General features: G+C 38.0%; 2 protein-coding genes across 2 annotated transcripts; one reads left to right on the forward strand and one right to left on the reverse strand.

The window, feature by feature from the left end:
• Positions 1-11,558: 11,558 nt before the first annotated feature.
• On the forward strand, positions 11,559-12,542 carry LOC129249227 (uncharacterized). The gene is made up of 2 exons (XM_054888914.1): positions 11,559-11,738; positions 11,811-12,542. The coding sequence occupies exons 1-2, from the start codon at positions 11,722-11,724 to the stop codon at positions 12,346-12,348; spliced, it is 555 nt and encodes a 184-aa protein (XP_054744889.1). The 5' UTR covers positions 11,559-11,721; the 3' UTR covers positions 12,349-12,542.
• LOC129249226 (uncharacterized) lies at positions 12,536-13,950 on the reverse strand. The gene is made up of 2 exons (XM_054888912.1): positions 13,596-13,950; positions 12,536-13,537 (listed from the first exon to the last, which is right to left on the reverse strand). The coding sequence occupies exons 1-2, from the start codon at positions 13,926-13,928 to the stop codon at positions 12,626-12,628; spliced, it is 1,245 nt and encodes a 414-aa protein (XP_054744887.1). The 5' UTR covers positions 13,929-13,950; the 3' UTR covers positions 12,536-12,625.
• Positions 13,951-19,009: the final 5,059 nt, after the last annotated feature.

A 19,009-nucleotide genomic window follows, 5' to 3' on the forward strand; every position in this document is an offset into this window, starting at 1 on the left:
AGGACCTGATTGTGAAGCCAGTTCCGATGAGGATGAAAATTTAGACACGCCTGAGTGGCCAGTGTCAAAATCGATATTGGATGTGTGTGGGGCAGATGTACAGAATATCCATGAAGAGCTATTCATATCATACCATTATCAAACTTTGTAAGTCAGAATAATAATGTTAGCTCTACGATTTTGCTGCCTCCTAAATGGAAAGGACCTTCTCTATGGATATACCTGGCGAGTTTGTTGAGAGTGTGGGCTTAGCTGATCATATAATCAGCTTGGAAGATGTAACACCATTCCGATTGTTTCGCATGTTTTGAACAGAGGACTTGGTTGAGGTCATAAGCTTTCAAACTAACCTATACGCAACACAAGAAGGTAAACCTTTTTCTCCTACCAGTTCTTCTGAAATACAAACTTTCTTGGCCATAAATATGGTGATAGGTAGGAAAGCTACCGACAAAGATTACTGGTCTTCTGCTCCTGATTTACGTGACTCCTACATTTCCTCTTGTATGCCCCTAAATCGCTTCAGCTGGTTTCTTGGATGCTTGCATCTGAATGACAATAATCTCATGCCTGCTAGAAAGCATCTAGACTATGATAAGTTATGTAAAGTCCGTCCTATGCTTGAAATTCTTCGCCGCAACTTCAGAAATAATTATAAACCATCCGCTGTAAAGAAATACAATAGCAATATGAACTTCGTTGATAAATTCGATCACTTAAAAGCGTGTTACTCCATCGACGGAAAATCCCAAAAGTGGTGGCACCGATTTTTTTTTCATTTCTTGGATTGCTGCGATATCAATAGCTATATAGCTAACAAAGAGCTTCAAATTAACAGACCTCATTTGGATGAGATGACTTTGAAGGACTTTCGCCGCTCAATTTATCGGGGGCTGTTAGCAGCTTGCTACGTAAACAAGCGAGCTCGAGGAAATTCCGCGATCAGCAATGGTTCAAGACCAAGATCTCCTGCACCAGTTGCTATAAAACGGTATAAGCCTAGCGTGCCTGCTGAAATCCGCCATGAGAGTAATCGACACCAACCGCTTAGAGGCACACCTAGAAGATGCGCCTTTTGCAGTACCAAAAGCGTCCCTGTCCGCACAGTATGGCAATACAGAACATGCCACGTCCCACTTTGCCTCCGAAAAGGAAATACATGTTTTTCAGATTTTCACAAGAAATAATTGTTTGTAAATTTATTACCAAATTTTGTATTATCTTTTTTCTAAAAATAAATAAAAAAGTGAAGTAATTGAGTGCATTAGTTTTAATAAATTTTTGTACCCTTCAGTCATGGTGGTTACTGGTGGTGACCACCTTGTTTCTCAAAAACCTAACGATAAATATTTTTTTTTTGCATTCGTGTATTACTTGTATTCCATATTCACCAATTAACAACAAAAAATAAATTTTTTATGTCGCAGTAAAGAGCGTGACGGAAAGAGTTAAGAGATATTTTAAGTGTTCATTCGTTAGACTGGTGCTGTGACATCGCTTGAAAGTGGCGTGTCGATTGAACACGATCACAGATCACAAGACAATCAGCCTCGACGAAACGCTTCAATAATGAGACTTTCCCCAGATTTGTCCGGGATCAGTCGCAAAGGAACATGCGACTAAAGCCATGTTTGACCTTTTTATATGGAATGAGCTGTTTCCTTTGAGCATATGCTATGAAGGGACTAATTACACCCTTTTGAACCCGAATGGGTATAAAGTGCGCCTAGTCGTTCTTGAACTTCGAAATTTAGCAGGCCTATTATTAATTTCGTTGGAGATTCCAAAGGGGTTACGTCATAAAAAAACTCTTATCAATTTCGGTGTGTTCACGAAATCCTTTCACGATTCCGAAATTCGTGAAATTGGTATTGTTGATTCCGCATGAAACACAGCTATGACAGTTTTTCGTGATAAGTTTATACGAAAAAAAACAATAATTAAAATAAATATGTTATTAAATTGTTCAAAGTGAACAAAGATGTAAGAAAAATGATTTTTTGTTATTACATATGTATTATTTTCAATAAATTTCTCCACCATCCATACACAGCAGTCAAGCCAGAATGAACCCAAATTAATTAATTTATTTATAACAATTTACACAATAATCGCTTTATATAGCGTAAGACGGGCGGACATATTGGCCGCCTTGGAGCTAAGGATCAAAACTCCGACATATTTATAGAGCACTAGCAAACCTGGCCCCCTTCGCTGGGCACACTAAAATAGAATAGATATGGTTTAGAACAGAAAATATATGGTTTTCATATTATTTATTTCTTTATTCTTTATTCAAGCGCTTTGGCATAAACAATATTTTTTGTTTTTCTATTTTATTTTTGAGTAAATATAAATTATAAATTGAAAATCAGGAAAAAAGAAGATTGTTTTTAAATTTCAAATCAACGCATATGAATAAACAATCGTCTTTTTTCCTGATCATCCATGAATTTTTCGTTTCAATTTATATGTTTTATTAAGCATTGGAGCTTTTTTAACCATTATCCATTTATATTTTTCAAAAAAAAAAACGAAAAAAATTGTTTTTTCCACGAACACATAATTTCATTTGAACATTCGGATTTCACATTAAATTCTCAAATTTCGTAAGAAATTATTCACTGTTCCAAAATCCACTCCAAAAAAATTCACAAACAATTTTTACATGTTGCACTTACGTTTTTTCCTTATGGCATCCAAATCAGAAAGAAATATTGACACATTGTAACTCACACTGTCAATTTGACAGTTCAGTTCCGCCCCAAGCGTTAAAAAAGTAAGCGACATTATAGCTGGCTCAAAAGAACGCTGTACCCGTTGCCACTGCTCCGAATTACAACCAAACTTTACGAAACCCATTTTCAATACTTACTTAACAATGTGCATAAGTCTGGTTTAATTCGGTGCAAAGACACGGCGGGTCCACGTTTTGGCATATATTTCGAGACCCTAGTCATCAATAGGTATGAAAATTACCCCGTATTAAAGCACTTATCAACAGCTTTCATTTGATACCCCTATTGTACATACACAACCAAAGGTTACCCGGGTCCACGTTTTGACCTATATCTCGAGACCCCAGTCACGGAGCGGCATGAAAAATACTCTGTACTAAAGCATTCACCAACAGCTTCCATTTGATACCCATATTGTACATACACATCCGAAGGTTACCCGGGTCCACGTTTTGAACTATATCTCGAGCCCTATCCACCAATAGGTATCCAAACTATACAGAAACCATCTTCAATACCTTCTTAACAATGTGTGTAAGTTTGGTTTAATTCGGTGCAGACACGGCCGGTTAGCGAACACACACAAAAAGTTGACTTTATTTTATATATAAGATTTTTTTCAGTTTGTGTCCGAAAAATGCAAATATCTTACGGAACCCTATTTTTTTCCAAAATAAAATGTAATCCATGTTACTCGTGGATAATGTAGTTTTCGAATGGTGAAAGAAGTTTTAAAATCGGTCCAGTAGTTTTTGAGCCTATTCGTTACAAACAAACAAACAAACAAACAAACAAAGTTTTCCTCTTTATAATATTAGTATAGATAATGAGGAATTACTTACGACACCGCAAACTCGTCCCAGGGTTCTCGTTGTATAGAAGTCACATCAGGGGCAGCACGAGGATCAGTTCTCGATCCCGACTTTTGGAGCAGTAGTTATGACAAGATATTCAATATAGAAATACCCGATAGTACCTTTCTAATCGGATACGCAGACGATATCGCAACTGTCATCATAGCACGAAACTTTGAAGAAGCTCGTAGAAAACTTTACTAAGTTATGATACAGACACAAACGTGGCTAGATTTACGTGGACTCAAATTAGCCACAGAGAAAACGGAGGTAGTACTTCTAACCAAGAAGCACATCCCGTTAGAAGTTATCATGCAAACTAACTGAAATACGCTAACCACAAAAAAGGTTCAAAAGTACCTAGGCGTAAGAGGCACAAATAAAGCACGCAGCAGATAAAGTTGCTAAGATGGCATCCCTACTCAGTAGGCTGATGGCAAACATAGGGGGTCCAACCCAAACGAAACGGGAAATAATGATGGCTGCCACGCTTTCCGTTCTCTTATATATAGGGAGCTGAACTGTGCGCAAATGCGCTAAAGGTAAAGCACAGTGCAAGCATCGGTACAACGAACGGCCGCCCTGAGAGCGATAGGCACATCGTTGTTTTTAAGCTTCTCCACTTCTACTTCAAGAAGTGCTACTCGGCTATCTTCTATTAAAGTATATATATGTATATATAATTGGCGCGTACACCCTTTCTGGGTGTTTGGCCGAGCTCCTCCTCCTATTTGTGGTGTGCGTCTTGATGTTGTTCCACAAATGGAGGGACCTACAGTTTCAAGCCGACTCCGAACGGCAGATATTTTTTTATGAGGAGCTTTTTCATGGCAGAAATACAATCGGAGGTTTGCCATTGCCTGCCGAGGGGCGACCGCTATTAGAAAAGTGTGATTCTTTATTTTGGTGTTTCCCCGAGGTTCGAACCTACGTTCTCTCTGTGAATTCCGAATGGTAGTCACGCACCAACCCATTCGGCTGCGGCGGCCACCCTGTTAAATTAAATTATATTAATATTTACTCGGTTTGGGTTGAAACATTGACGAATTTGGAAGAATTATTATTTATTTCATTCCAACTGCAAATGTTTTCAATAGCAACAAGCAAAGCGGTTTGCGATAATTTCAACCTTTTCCAATTCTCATCAGATACAAAATGCACTGAAGTGAAGTGAAGCGAGAAAAGTCAACTCGACTCTGCGGACTCGGACCACGTTTTCTTTGGGCCATGCTTTACAGGTACGGCACAATTTGCAACTGACTTTTAGCATATTTGGTTTACTACATTAGTAACAAAACTTAATCAGCCTTTCCACTTTTCTAACTACCAAGTACACATGTGCAAACATTGCACTCAAATTACACAATAACCGGAGCAAAATTTTCGTTGACCATAAAATATTTAAACTAAAATAAACTCCATAAGTAATGTTAAATAATCTAGCGTAGACAAATAATATGCTTCAGTGGTTTTATTTGTTGGCATATACAATAAAATTTAAAAGAACATAACTGATGTTTCTGATTGTTTTCCGTTTGCTTTATTGATTAACTCGTAATTATTTGTATTATCATTCATTTATAATACTAAAGCTAATTTTATCATTATATAAATATTAAATTTATAAAATAAAACCATACAGCTTTTAAACTAAAGAAAGCCCACAACATGCAGGATCCCGACAAAAAAATAACGCAGTATAAGTATAAGTATGCATACCAATTATGATATGGGCTGTAAAGCACGAGTGGCGCTGTAGTTGGGCAGTTGGACCTGTAAGCAAAAAGGATCACACGTTAAATAGTAACACAGCCTATTGACCACTGGTTTAACTTTACGTGTTTGTGTCTGTATGACGCACTTGCGAATGAAGGGTCGCTATACCTGGCAGGAAAAGCTCCAATCAGCACGGAAACAACCTATTCAATGTAAAATTGTAACTTATTTATGAAATAATATTAATTTACTAAAATACTTACTCCAATTCACGTATTCAGAAATTCAAATGTCAGCGATTATGAAAAAATCAAATATGAATGTCATGTGGATATGTCTGTTCTACAAATTTTACTTTTTCTCCACTTTTACTCGAAATTCCTAGAGTTAGCAACTCAGTTTCTTACTAAGAGAGTCGATTTGTCAAGAGGGAACAAGAAAGCTGCTTACTGAGCAAACCTTTAGTAATTGAATCAAGCATCAAAGCTAGATAATATGCTTTCCCAATCAATCTCAAATAGTAAGCTATCAAAATTGGAAAAATTACACTGCTGAGTAATTACAGCTAACTACTGTGGAAACAATATGATAGAAAATTCAAAAATTCCTTTCCAATTCCTTCCTCATTTCGATAAAAATAGAGAACGAACTGATTTTTTTTTTTTTTTTTTTTTTTTCAAAATATATTTCCACAATTTCCAAGCGTTGTTCTGGCGATACAGTTTAGCATTTCCAGCTATCAAACCATAGTTATCGATGTCGATAAGTCTCATGCAGTTAAAAAAACCCCTGATATATTTAAAAAATGATGTAATACTGATTGCCAAAAACAAGCCCAATTTTATTAAGTATTATTTTAAGCAGAATGCGCAAATTGATCGGGCACACGCTTCGGAAAAACCCCGACTAAATAGCTCATTCAGCTTTGCAGTAGAGTCCACCAGGCGCTAAATCAATTGGCCAGTAAGAAGGCCAGCAAATCATTCAACGAATCAAAATATGTAGCAAGAAACAGTAATTTGTGGAAACCTTTTGTAGATAGACTATGTTCTTAATTACGATGTGGATTGTAATATTGGAATATGTCAGTAATAATTATTTTGAACGAATTGTTCCATCCTACTTTGAAAATGAATTTCGCCGTTACTTTAGAAGTATCAGAAGCCTTTGAGCTCATTCCAATGCGAACAGCTACTATACGTCCGAACAAAAAGAAACTCGGAATAATTGTATTTGCTGTATTTGTGGTTCGGTGGAAATGAATTATATAATTATCGAGACCCTGCCAATTGTTTCGATTTGTTTTCGTCCACAATTTGTCTAAATGTAAACAGACTTTCAATGTTCTTCAACGCTATGACAAGAACAAGTTCATAATCATATATATTTGCCGGATACAAAGGATCTTTATCTTGATAGTTGGCCCGACCATCGTATTGCAAAGGTAACTTATTTTTTTTGTCGGGACAGACTAGCAAGTGCAGCACTCAGACACAATTAAATCCATTGAACTGCACTCGGGTTCCCTTTTTAATTTTCTTTAAAATCTACTCGACCTCCGAAGAAATCTGAGTAGATCTTGTGGTGCCAAGAAGCCAAGATGGTCGCTTTTTAACACATCAGTGCCAAAGACCTCAAGCCTGATTCGAATGCCGGGCACATGTACAGAAAGTGGTCCGCCGTCTCATCCTCCTCTCCACATGCTGGGCAGAGGGCACTGTCTGAGATGACCACCTTTTCCATGTGCTTTGCCCATAGAATGTGGCCCCACATCAGTCCAACCAGCTGCCTACAGTCCCCTCTGCTTAGTGACAGGAGGAACTGCGACAGTCGGTCGGACGTGACAGGTAACATCATTGTTGCCCATCTGCAGCCTCTTTCAGCCTTCCAAGTTCGCTTGTGGGTTAGAGTAACCCCTTTGCTAACCGCGGCTTTGATGGCTGCAGAAGGGAACTTACTTGATCTTATGGTTATAGGTACATACGAGGTGTGCTATGGAGAATCGTCGAATCACAATTAAAGATGTTGCTGAGGATGTCGGGATATCGATTGGCTCATGCCATAGAATCTTTTCGGAAATTTTGGGCATGAAGCGTGTGGCAACAAAGTTAGTTCCAACATTGCTGAATTTTTACCCAAAACACCGACGCATGAGCATCACTCAGGAATTGTTGAATGACGTCAACGATGATCTAGATTTACTTAAAAGGGTCATAACTGGTGACGAATCATGGGCATATGGATATGGCATCGAAACCAAAGTCCAATAAAAGAGTCCAGGAGAGCCAAGACCCAAAAAAAAGCACGCCGAGTTCGATCAAATGTTAAGGTTTTGCTCACTGTTTTCTTCGTTTACCATGGCGTAGTGCATCAGGAGTTCTTACAACAAGGTCGTACGGTAAATAAGAAGTACAGGGTAGGCCATTTAAAGCGGGCCCATCTGGCAACCCTATAACTTTTGACAGGAACGTCAGATCGACTAATGACATAGCGCGTTGGAAGCGTCAGTCCAAGACAATTTTTACCATGGAGCAGTACACTCCAAAAGAACGCGCTGAAATAATTCAGCTTTACATCCAAAATAACTTCTCAATTGTGAAAACTCAACGTGCGTTTAAAAAAAAAAATAAAGTTAAAAGTGCGCCATCCAAAAGCACTTTACAGCGTTTATACGCAAAATTTATTAACCACGGTAGTCTCAGCAATACCAGCCACGCATCCAGACAACGTACACGACGTTCTGCTGAAAATATCGAGGCTGTACGAGCCAGTGTTGAGGAGGCTCCGCGAACATCGAGTTATCGTCGTTCTCAGGAATTAGGCATCGCCAGGACAACACTCAGGCGCATAATTCGCATCGATTTGAAAATGTTTCCGTACAAAATTCAAATGGCACAAAAATTAAACCCGGCTGATTACCCGAAACGGCTTGATTATGCCAAATGGGCCGTCGAAACCGTTCGAAATGAACCCGACTTTTGGCAAAAAATCATCATGTCAGACGAGGCTCATTTTCAGTTGAATGGAGGCGTAAACAAGCAAAATTGTCGCTTCTACGCTGCCGAAAATCCTCAATTAGTTGAAGAACAGCCTCTCTTCGATCAAAAAGTGACTGTGTGGTGCGGTGTTTGTGCGGGAATGGTCATCGGACCGTTCTTTTTCGAAAATGAAAATGGAGCCTCTGTCACCATCAATGGAGAGCGTTATCGTGCCATGATACGCGATTTTGTTATGCCAATCATCGAAGAAAATGACATGGAAGGCTACTGGTTCCAACAGGACGGGGCTACATGCCACACTTCACGCGCTACAATCGATTTTTTGAAGCCATTGTTCCCTGGAAGGTTGATTTCGAAAAATGGTGATTTTCCGTGGCCACCGAGATCACCAGATTTGACGCCACCGGACTTTTATTTGTGGGGTTATCTGAAATCCAAGGTATACATCAACAAGCCAAGGACTCTAACTCAACTTAAAAACAATATCCGACGCGAAATCGCCGCCATACCGGCCGAAATATTGGCCAAAACGATGGAAAACGCCGAAAAAAGGACACATTTGGCCATCAAGGCCAGAGGCAAACATTTGAAGGATATCATTTTCAAAAACTAGCTGGAACAAATCTCCTTGAATCAAAATAAATGATTTTTCATATCAACACAAAAAAAAATGTTTTTTTCAATGTTTTTTTCAGAAACAAATGGGCCCGCTTTAAATGGCCTACCCTGTATTACCTTGAAATTATGCGCCGTTCGCGTGAAGCAATACGAAAAAAATGCACCTGCTCACTCATCTTTGCTTTTGAGAGAATATTTGGCCAAAGGCAACACCGTTATCATGCCTCAGCCATCGTATTCACCATATTTGGACCCCTGCGACTTTTTTCCGTTCCCAAGATTGAAGAGATCCATGAAAGGACGGTGTTTTGCGATTTAGGAGATAAAAACCGAACCGCTGCGCGAGCTCAAGACCATACCAAAATGTGCATATCCGAACTGTTTCAAGGATTGGAAAAAACGCTGGCACAAGTGTATTATATCTGAGGGGGCTTACTTTATATTATTAAGAGATAAAATAGAAATTGATGAATAAATAAATATTTTCTGAGAAAAATTAACATTCACCCTATTTTTTTACCACACCTCGTATTTATAAGAAGTTAATTTTTCAAACTACTATTTATTAGACGATTCCGCATGTTTATGCAATAGATTTTTCGTAACTTTTGGCTTATTGAAGCAGAGATTTACTATAGAGAGCTGCAAGACATGAAAAAATGCTTCTCTTTATTAGAGTTTGTCGCGTTGCTTGTTGCGTTCCTTGTTGCGCTGCTTGTTGCAATTGAAGACCAGATTGGTCTTGATACTGAGATCATAGCTTAAAATAAGGATGAGTATAATGAAGAGCAGTTTCGAGCGGAAACGGTGCTAGAAATTAGATTTCTGATGATGTAGTAAGACGCTCATATTTGAATAACAATTAACAACTCATTAAATCAATTTATTAAATATAAAACATATGTACAGGGTGAACGATATGAAGTGTTACCAACTTCGCACTGCTTGTATCTGTAAAACAGCTCATGACATCAACGTCAAAATTGTTCTAAAGACAGTTCAATATATTGTTTATAAGCCATCAAAAGCATTTGCGTCTCAGTTTTGTTGAATTTTTTTTTTCTGTGATGGAATTCAAACGTAATAGTGTGATTGCGTTATATTTGGCTGAAAAATCACAACCAGCCATTGTTCGTGAGCTCAGTCACCTCAAAGTAAAGAAAATGTTTGTGTATCGCACTATAAAACGTTACAATGATACTGGTAGCATTGCAAAACGCTATGGAGGTGGACCAAAAAAAACCGCAACAACGCCAGAAATGGTTCGGAAAGTGAAGGCTCGACTTGAACGAAATCCACGTCGAAGTGAAAGAAAAATGGCCAAAGAACTGAAAATATCGCAAGACAGCATTCAAGGCTCAAGGTCAAGGTTTACAAGTTCCAAAAAGCACACGATCTTTCACCCCAGCAAAAAAAAGTTGGATGCGAAAGAGCAAAGGAGTTCTTGCGCTTGCACGAACGTGGTGAATTTCCTAACATTGTGTTTTCTGATGAAAAAAAGTCACAATTGATCAGTTCATAAGCACTCAAAACAATCGTGTTTACTTGACCAAACGCTCATACGAGAATTTGAGCATACGTATGGCCACTCGAACCAATTTCCCATCGCAACTAATAGTTTGGGCCGCAGTGACCGCTGATGGACGCTCTCCATCGTTTTTATCGAGCATCAAAGTGAATGCGGCTTATTATCGGGAAAATGTTTTAGAAGCTGCTTTGGAGCCGTGGACACGCAAACATTTCGGTCGTAGACCATGGACCTTCCAACAGGACTCGGCACCGTCTCATCAAGCTCGTGTGAACCAAGAATAGTTAAAAAATCATGTTCCACACTTCATTTCGTCCACACAATGGCTTGCGAATTCGCCAAACGCAAATCCGATGGACTATTCCATCTGGTCCATTTTGGAGAGCAAGGTGAGGACTAAAAAAATATGCCAGTATGGGTCAAGATCACATTCGTGCAGCATGCAACTCATTTTTTGACCGTTTAAAGGCTATAGTCAACGCAAAAGGTGGTCATATCGAGCTAAAGTGAATATATGTTAAAATAGTAATCATTTTTCAACAATTTTGTCTTTGAAATCAATAAAAACTAATTTCAAACAAAAAAGTTATCGTGTTTTGAATAGGTAACACTACATATCGTTCACCCTGTGCATATATTTTTGTACACACAACTACGGTGAAAATAATAGTAGGTCTACAATTTGGCCAGCTTAATGTATAATGTTTGTTTTTTTATTGTTGTTTAATCAAATCCAAATTTCAAGCATATTGTACAAAAATTTTAAAAAATTATCATAGTTTCACGCAATTTCTTCCGTACAAAGTATGTACAGTGTTAGACAAAAGCTAACATTCATCTCTATTTCCGTTAGTTTATTGTATTATTATATTAGTCCATATAGTTTATTGAAAACTGTGTTGATACAAAAAAAAAACTACAAAAAAGTTCCTCAACATAAAATAACAAAGTTATGGGAAAACAAACATATTTTACTTAAGTGTGAAAACTTTAGATCCATAAACCTAGATAATGTTGTTTTTCAGTACTTACTTGGTCCCCCGTTAGCAGCAATAACCACTTAAAACTGACGTGGAAACTAAATGGCTGACTTCCTAAATGCCATTTGCGCTGCATAAGTACAAAGTCAAATGTTCCTAAATGCAAAAGTCGATTATACGTTACCGTCGAAAATTCCTAAATGCATGCATCAGGTATCGACTTGCATCGTAATCGAAATTTGCGCATCACTAAATTTTGTGATACTTGTATTTTAAAAGGCAATTAAAATGGCAGAGGTTGAAACGTAAGTAAATGTGCTTAATTGTAAAATAATTTGAGTTGTACCCAACTAATTTATTTATTATTTACATTTTAGTGAAAAGAAGTGGACATTCAATTTGACCAAGTTATTGATCACGACCAGGCTGGAAAGTGAACCGGAGTTTGCGGGCAAAAAACGCAAAAAGACAGTTTTGTGGCAGCAGGTGCTCCTTAAAATGAAAGAAACTGAACCAGGACTGACATTCACTCGTGACGATATAACTCGAAAGTTTTTAAATCTAATGGTAACCTATAGGCGCATTAAAAAAAGGAACAACACATCTGGGCAAGGTGCGACAAATTGGGAGTTTTTTGATCTTTTTGATGAAATTTACGGCACACGCGCAGATATTGTGGTTCCTGAAGATATCTTGGATTCATCAATATTAGAATTGTCTGAAAGTGAGGAGCAACCTGCTTTCACTTCAAAGAGATCTAAACGTGATGTTAAGGAAATTATGAGTGATATTTGTGAGACAGACAAGAAGTACATGGAGGAGTTTTTGCAAATGGAAAAAGAGAAGTTGGAAATTGAACGCTTGAAAATAGAAGAAATGAAAAAATTGCGAGAGTTGTTATCAAACATGCAGTGATTTTCCTATTAATTTAAATTTTTAATAAAACAATTTTTATGTTAATTTTATTTTGGTAACATAAAGACTGAAACAAAAACGCTACATTTGAACTGTTACCTGAATAGGTTAAAACCTGAATAATAATAGAAAATAAATGTGTTGAAATACAAAACATTAGTTTTATTTTTAGTTGATATTAGTTTTATTTTGTTTATGTTAAAGGAATGTACGTATACATATGTATGTCGTAAAATGAAATTTAAAGTTCAGGTTGCTCTTTGTAAAAACTAAAGTTTTAAGCTGATAATAAATTGGTTAATTGATCTCGTTTTGATCTACCTTCCAACTCTTCGATGTCTGCTCGGGATTCCGTACTTGTATCTTCTAATATATCAGGAAGATCCGAAGTGGTAAAACTTTCGTTATTTATAATGATGTTATGGAGTATCATACATGAAATTATAATATTTTTTACAAGCTTGATGTTGCGAATTTCAATGAAATTCAGTATACGGAACTTTTTCTTTAAAATTCCAAACGCTTGTTCCACGCAGACTCTTGTACTACTTAAAATAGTATTAAATCTTTGTTGTCCCTCACTTAAAAAGCCGGTATCTTTATATGGTACCATAAGAAATCTCTCCAGTGGATAAGCTGCATCTCCCAGCAAATGGCACTCAGGAGGAAAGGGAATATCTCCGTTTATTATTGCTTGACGTAAAGGGCTGCTTTGCCACACGGAAGCGTCGTGACACCTCCCAGGATATCCAGCAAAAACGTCGATAAAACGCAATTCGCTATCCACAACAGCTTGCGCTATTACTGAAAATGTGCCTTTTCTATTATAAAAACTGATGCTGCTTTGCGTTGGTTGGGTGATTTTGATGTGTGTCCCATCTACGCATCCTAGGACAAACGGAAATGGGTTGCTGCGCATTGCCTGAAATTTTTCCATAACAATCCGACGCTCTGATGCGGTCAAGGGAAATTTTATGATACGACTTTTTAGTTTTAATAAGATTTTAATCGTTTTGAAAAATACCCGATAAGTAGCACCAATACCAACGTTAAATATATTACTTAATTCACGGAAACTATTTTGATTTCCTAATCTCCAAAGCGTAATATGCAATGCTAGCTTCAATGGTATATTGGGACGTCCTGCATTTTTTGCCGGCCAAAAGGGTTGTACTATTTCGCAAAGAGTCTGAAATATAAAATATTAATATAAAACTACGTTAATATTTATTATTTATGTATACTACCTGGAATGTTTGTATTTGCATCCTGAAATGGCTATAAAAGACATCGTTGGGCATTTCTTCAATGCACTCGAGAAACTTTTTGCATTTTGGAATATTTCTCGCGATTCTCTGCGTCTTCCACAAGTGAAAAATCAATTTGTGTCTTTTTCTCATCTTTTTTGCAATAAGTAAATCACTACTGGATTGATTTTCACTAAATAACTCAGCGAAAGAGCAAATTGCTAATTTTTTCACCGTCACATCCATTTTGATTGCATCAGCTGTGTTCTTAAATGAAACAATGCTGCCACCTAGATGTATGCAAAGCAATGCAGTGGTATCGAAAAATTGCATCGCAATGGATTTCGCATCGCAGTACACATTGCATCGTGACGTTTAGGAAGTCAGCCAATTTGTCAGCTCAAAAGATGTTATATCCTTTCTCCAGGCTTCTATTATGCGCTCTTTAAGTATAGCAGCGCTAGAAACCTGTTTTCTCTCAATTAGAGTTTCAAATTGCCAATATACAAATGTTCAATAATACCACCTTGTGATCAACATTCCTACCAAAATTCTATCGCCCTTGCTTGACTTTTACAAAAGTTAAGCCGTCTTGATTTTTTACAGTTTTATAAGTTTGTATTAATATTTTTTATAGTTTGTATTAAATTTTGTGTTAAAAATGGTTTCAATAGTACGACAACCTTAAAAATGTTGGAAAGCTGTTTCGGTAATGATACTCTAATAAAAACAGCCGCCAATCGTTTATGAGTGATATGTGCGCTTCAGAAGAAATCATGAATCCATCGAGGATGACGAATGCAGTGGCAGCCCGTCGACATCGAAAACTGATGAAAACATCAATAAAGTGAAAGAAAAGGTGATCAATAACCGCAAATTAACTATCAGAGAGCTGACAGAGGACTTAAACATTACCTATGGTTCCGTTAAAGACATTGTAGTTTATGATTTGGGTTTGGGCCGTGTTGCGGCAAAGTTGCTCGTTGATCCCAAGGGACCTGAATTTCATGCAAAAGAGGAACCGCCTTGATATCGCTAAACACATTATTACGACCAACCCAACCCTACATTCTTCAAACGTGTCATTACTAGAGATGAGGCGTAGGTCTATGAGCACGACATGCAACCTATACATCAGGCGAGTGAGAGGAGAGATCCGAATGAACCAAAACCAAAGACAAAAACATGTCGTTTTCAGTCAAAAAATGCTCATGGCTTTTATAGATTACAGCGGTATTGTACATTACGAATTTTTGCCGGAAGGCCATACAGTTAATAAGGACTATTATTTCTATGAGACGTTTACGTGAAGTAATTCGACAAAAAAGAAACAACTGGTGGATTTTGCACCATTAACGCCCAGTCGCATAGTGCCATCATCATCCGCGAATTTTTGACCAAGAACGAAACGAATACCATCCAACAGCCATCGAATTCACCTAAAATGCTCCCTGCGATAAAGAAAATATAAATATATAAACAAAAATAGAGTTCCACAAATCTTTCGAGAACTGGTTCAAAGCTTTCACTGGCATAGATGCGTTGCAGTTGATGGAGAGTACTTTGTAAGCGATAATATCACGTCTGATACTTCGTTATATCTTAGAAACGGTGCTATTTAGGGAAAAAATCAGTGATACCTTTTTTGTAGATAATTTTATGATCTACAATTTTTGTCTGAGCTAATTTTGCGATAAAACTGACCGTTTACGAGAAATTCACGAAAAGCCCATTTTTTAGCCTTTGACCTCGAGTCAATTTTTCCCCCCAGCCGGATCGATTGGGAGCTTTAAAATTTTGTTTTTACATATATTTTGTACAATTTAATCCATTTTCACCTTGTTATAAATATTAGGAGCTTCGAATGTCTAAATTGACCGGACTATAAGTTTCCGCCCTCGTAAAAGAGGTGTGTCTGCTGATACTATTTTTGTGTTCGCTTTAGTAATATGCTAGTTATTTGAAGGTGTATATGTGAGGTCTCGATAGCAGTATTTACGGTAATCACGCGCCGTCAAATACAATTTGTAAAGAGTGGTTTCGACTCTTCCAAAGTAGCAATTTCGACGTAAGTGATAAAGATCGCGAGGGGGCTCCGAAAAAATTCGAACATACTGAACTACAACAATTATTGGATGAAGACTCATGTCGAACCCTTGATGATTTGTCTAAAGAGTTGGATGTTGACAGATCAACCGTCAGTAAGTGTTTGCACACGATGGGAATAATCCAGAAAGCAGGTAACTGGGTCCCACATCAATTAAAGGAGAGGGATATCGAGAAGTGTTGGGTGCCGTGTGATGTACTTATTGAAAGGCAGAAAAGGCTGCATCACATCGTCACTGTGAAAAATGGATCTATTATGATAACCCCAAAGCGGAACGGCAGACATGTCAAACTGATTTTCCTGCATGACAACGCCAGACCATACGTTGCTAAATCGGTACAGATCCGATCAATGCAGTCAACCCTTATTGGAGAGCGGTTCACTTCTTACAAGGGCATCGCCAACTGACTCAATGAATGGATCAAGTCAAAAGAAGTCGAAATTTTCGTCAGAGGAATCCGTATGCTGCCTGAAAAATGGAGTAAAGTTATAGCTTCCAATGGCACAGACTTCACATAATATCATATATTATTTAATTGTTTAAATAATTCGAACCTTTGGTTAAAAAAGGACGAAAACTTATTCCCATACCCAATAACTTATAACTACTAAAAACAAATGATTTTGAGTGAAGGAAATCTTTATTTTGACCTTTACGCGCTCCATTGCTTATCTGTTTGTACAATAGTCCAGCTGTCTAGTTCACAAGAGGCAAATTTGATTGACGTAGGGCACGATTTGCCAAAATTATAATTCTTTCGACAGGGTGCTTAATTTTGCGTCATCTTTTTCGCACGTATATGTTTTTTGCTAAGTATTCCAATATTGAAACAATATGAGTATTTGGTGTTCTCTTTATTTTGTTTGATGTGATGAAGCTGACCCATCACCAAAAATAATGAATTATTTACAGGTTTTCCAAAATATGCCATTCAGCACATATATTTACGTATGTACGAGCTTGGTTTATTCACGTTACATGATTTTTTGAGTGTAGAATCACAATAAAAGATGGCAGACTCGGGACGATAGAAACATTTTTGGGGAGCTATTAAAAAATGCATCGCGTTTTCTGGTCCATGGCCCTAATCCTGGCTACGGAAATACAAATAATAGGAATAAAGCAGGTACATTTTTCTAAACCCCAATTTTAGCTTAGCAAATTTAGCGGCCGCCGTAGCCGAATGGGTTGGTGCGTGACTACCATTCGGAATTCAGAGAGAACGTAGGTTCGAAACACCAAAATTAAGAAAAACATTTTTCTAATAGCGGTCGCCCCTCGGCAGGCAATGGCAAACCTCCGATTGTATTTCTGCCATGAAAAAGCTCCTCATAAAAAATATCTGCCGTTCGGAGTCGGCTTGAAACTGTAGGTCCCTCCATTTGTGGAACAACATCAAGACGCACGTCACAAATAGGAGGAGGAGCTCGGCCAAACACCCCAAAAGGGTGTACGCGCCAATTATATCCCTACTAATATTATAAATGTGAATGTAAGTTTGTTTGTTACGCTTTCACGCCAAAACTACTTAACCGATTATTATGAAACTTTGTACACATGTTATTGGAGGTGTTAGAAGTAACATAGGATACTTCTTATTAAAAAAAAGGTCTCGAGATATAGGTCAAAACGTGGACCCGGGTAACCTTCGGATGTGTATGTACAATATGGGTATCAAATGGAAGCTGTTGGTGAATGCTGTAGTTCAGAGTATTTTTCATGCCGCTCCGTGACGAGGGTCTCGAGATAGAGACCAAAACGTGGACCCTAGAATGTGTTTGTACAATATGGATATCAACTGGAAGCTGTTGGTGAATGCTTTAGTACAGAGTATTTTTCATGCTGCTCCGTGACTGGGGCCTCGAGATGTAGGTCAAAACGTGGACGCGGGTAACCTTTGGTTGTGTATGTACAATATGGGTATCAAATGGAAGCTGGTGGTGACTGCTGTAGTTCAGAGTATTTTTCATGCCGCTCCGTGACTAGGGTCTCGAGATAGAGACCAAAACGTGGACCCTAGAATGTGTTTGTACAATATGAATATCAAATTGAAGCTGTTGGTGAATGCTTTAGTAAAGAGTATTTTTCATGCCGCTCCGTGACTGGGGTCTCGAGATATAGGTCAAAACGTGGACGCGGGTAACCTTTGGTTGTGTATGTACAATATGGGTATCAAATGGAAGCTGTTGGTGAATGCTGTAGTTCAGAGTATTTTTCATGCCGCTCTGTGACTAAGGTCTCGAGATAGAGACCAAAACGTGGACCCTAGAATGTGTTCGTACAATATGGATATCAAATTGAAGCTGTTGGTGAATGCTTTAGTACAGAGTATTTTTCATGCCGCTCCGTGACTGGGGTCTCGATATATAGGTCAAAACGTGGACACGGGTAACCTTTGGTTGTATATGTACAATATGGGTATCAAATGAAAGCTGTTGATAAGTGCTTTAATACGGGGTAATTTTCATGCCTATTGATGACTAGGGTCTCGAAATATATGCCAAAACGTGGACCCGCCGTGTCTTTGCACCGAATTAAACCAAACTTACACACATTGTTAAGTAGGTATTGAAGATGGTTTCCGTATAGTTTGGATACCTATTGGTAGATAGAGTCTCGAGATATAGGTCAAAACGCGGACCCGGGTAACCTTTGGTTGTGTATGTACAATATGGGTATCAAATGAAAGCTGTTGATAAGTGCTTTAATACGGGGTAATATTCATACCTATTGATGACTAGGGTCTCGAAATATATGCCAAAACGTGGACCCGCCGTGTCTTTGCCCAGCGAAGCGGGCCGGGTTTGCTAGTCTATATATGTATATAAAAATGAATTGCTGTTCGTTAGTCTCGCTAAAACTCGAGAACGGCTGAACGGATTTATCTTATCTTGGTCTTGAATTATTCGTGGAGGTCTAGGGAAGGTTTAAAAGGTGAAAAAAATTCGAATAAAGATATAGGTCAAAACGTGGACCCGGGTAACCTTCGGACGTGTATGTACAATATGAGTATCAAATGGAAGCTGTTGGTGAATGCTTTAGTTCAGAGTATTTTTCATGCCGCTCCGTGACTAAGGTCTCGAGGTAGAGACCAAAACGTGGACTCTAGAATGTGTTTGTACAATATGGATATCAAATTGAAGCTGTTGGTGAATGCTTTAGTACAGAGTATTTTTCATGCCGCTATGTGACTGGGGTCTCGAGATATAGGTCAAAACGTGGACCCGGGTAACCTTTGGTTGTGTATGTACAATATGGGTATCAAATGAAAGCTGTTGATAAGTGCTTTAATACGGGGTAATTTTC

This window comes from Anastrepha obliqua, chromosome 5, assembly GCF_027943255.1.
Source record: "Anastrepha obliqua isolate idAnaObli1 chromosome 5, idAnaObli1_1.0, whole genome shotgun sequence".
In the NCBI taxonomy this organism is placed as follows: domain Eukaryota; kingdom Metazoa; phylum Arthropoda; class Insecta; order Diptera; family Tephritidae; genus Anastrepha; species Anastrepha obliqua.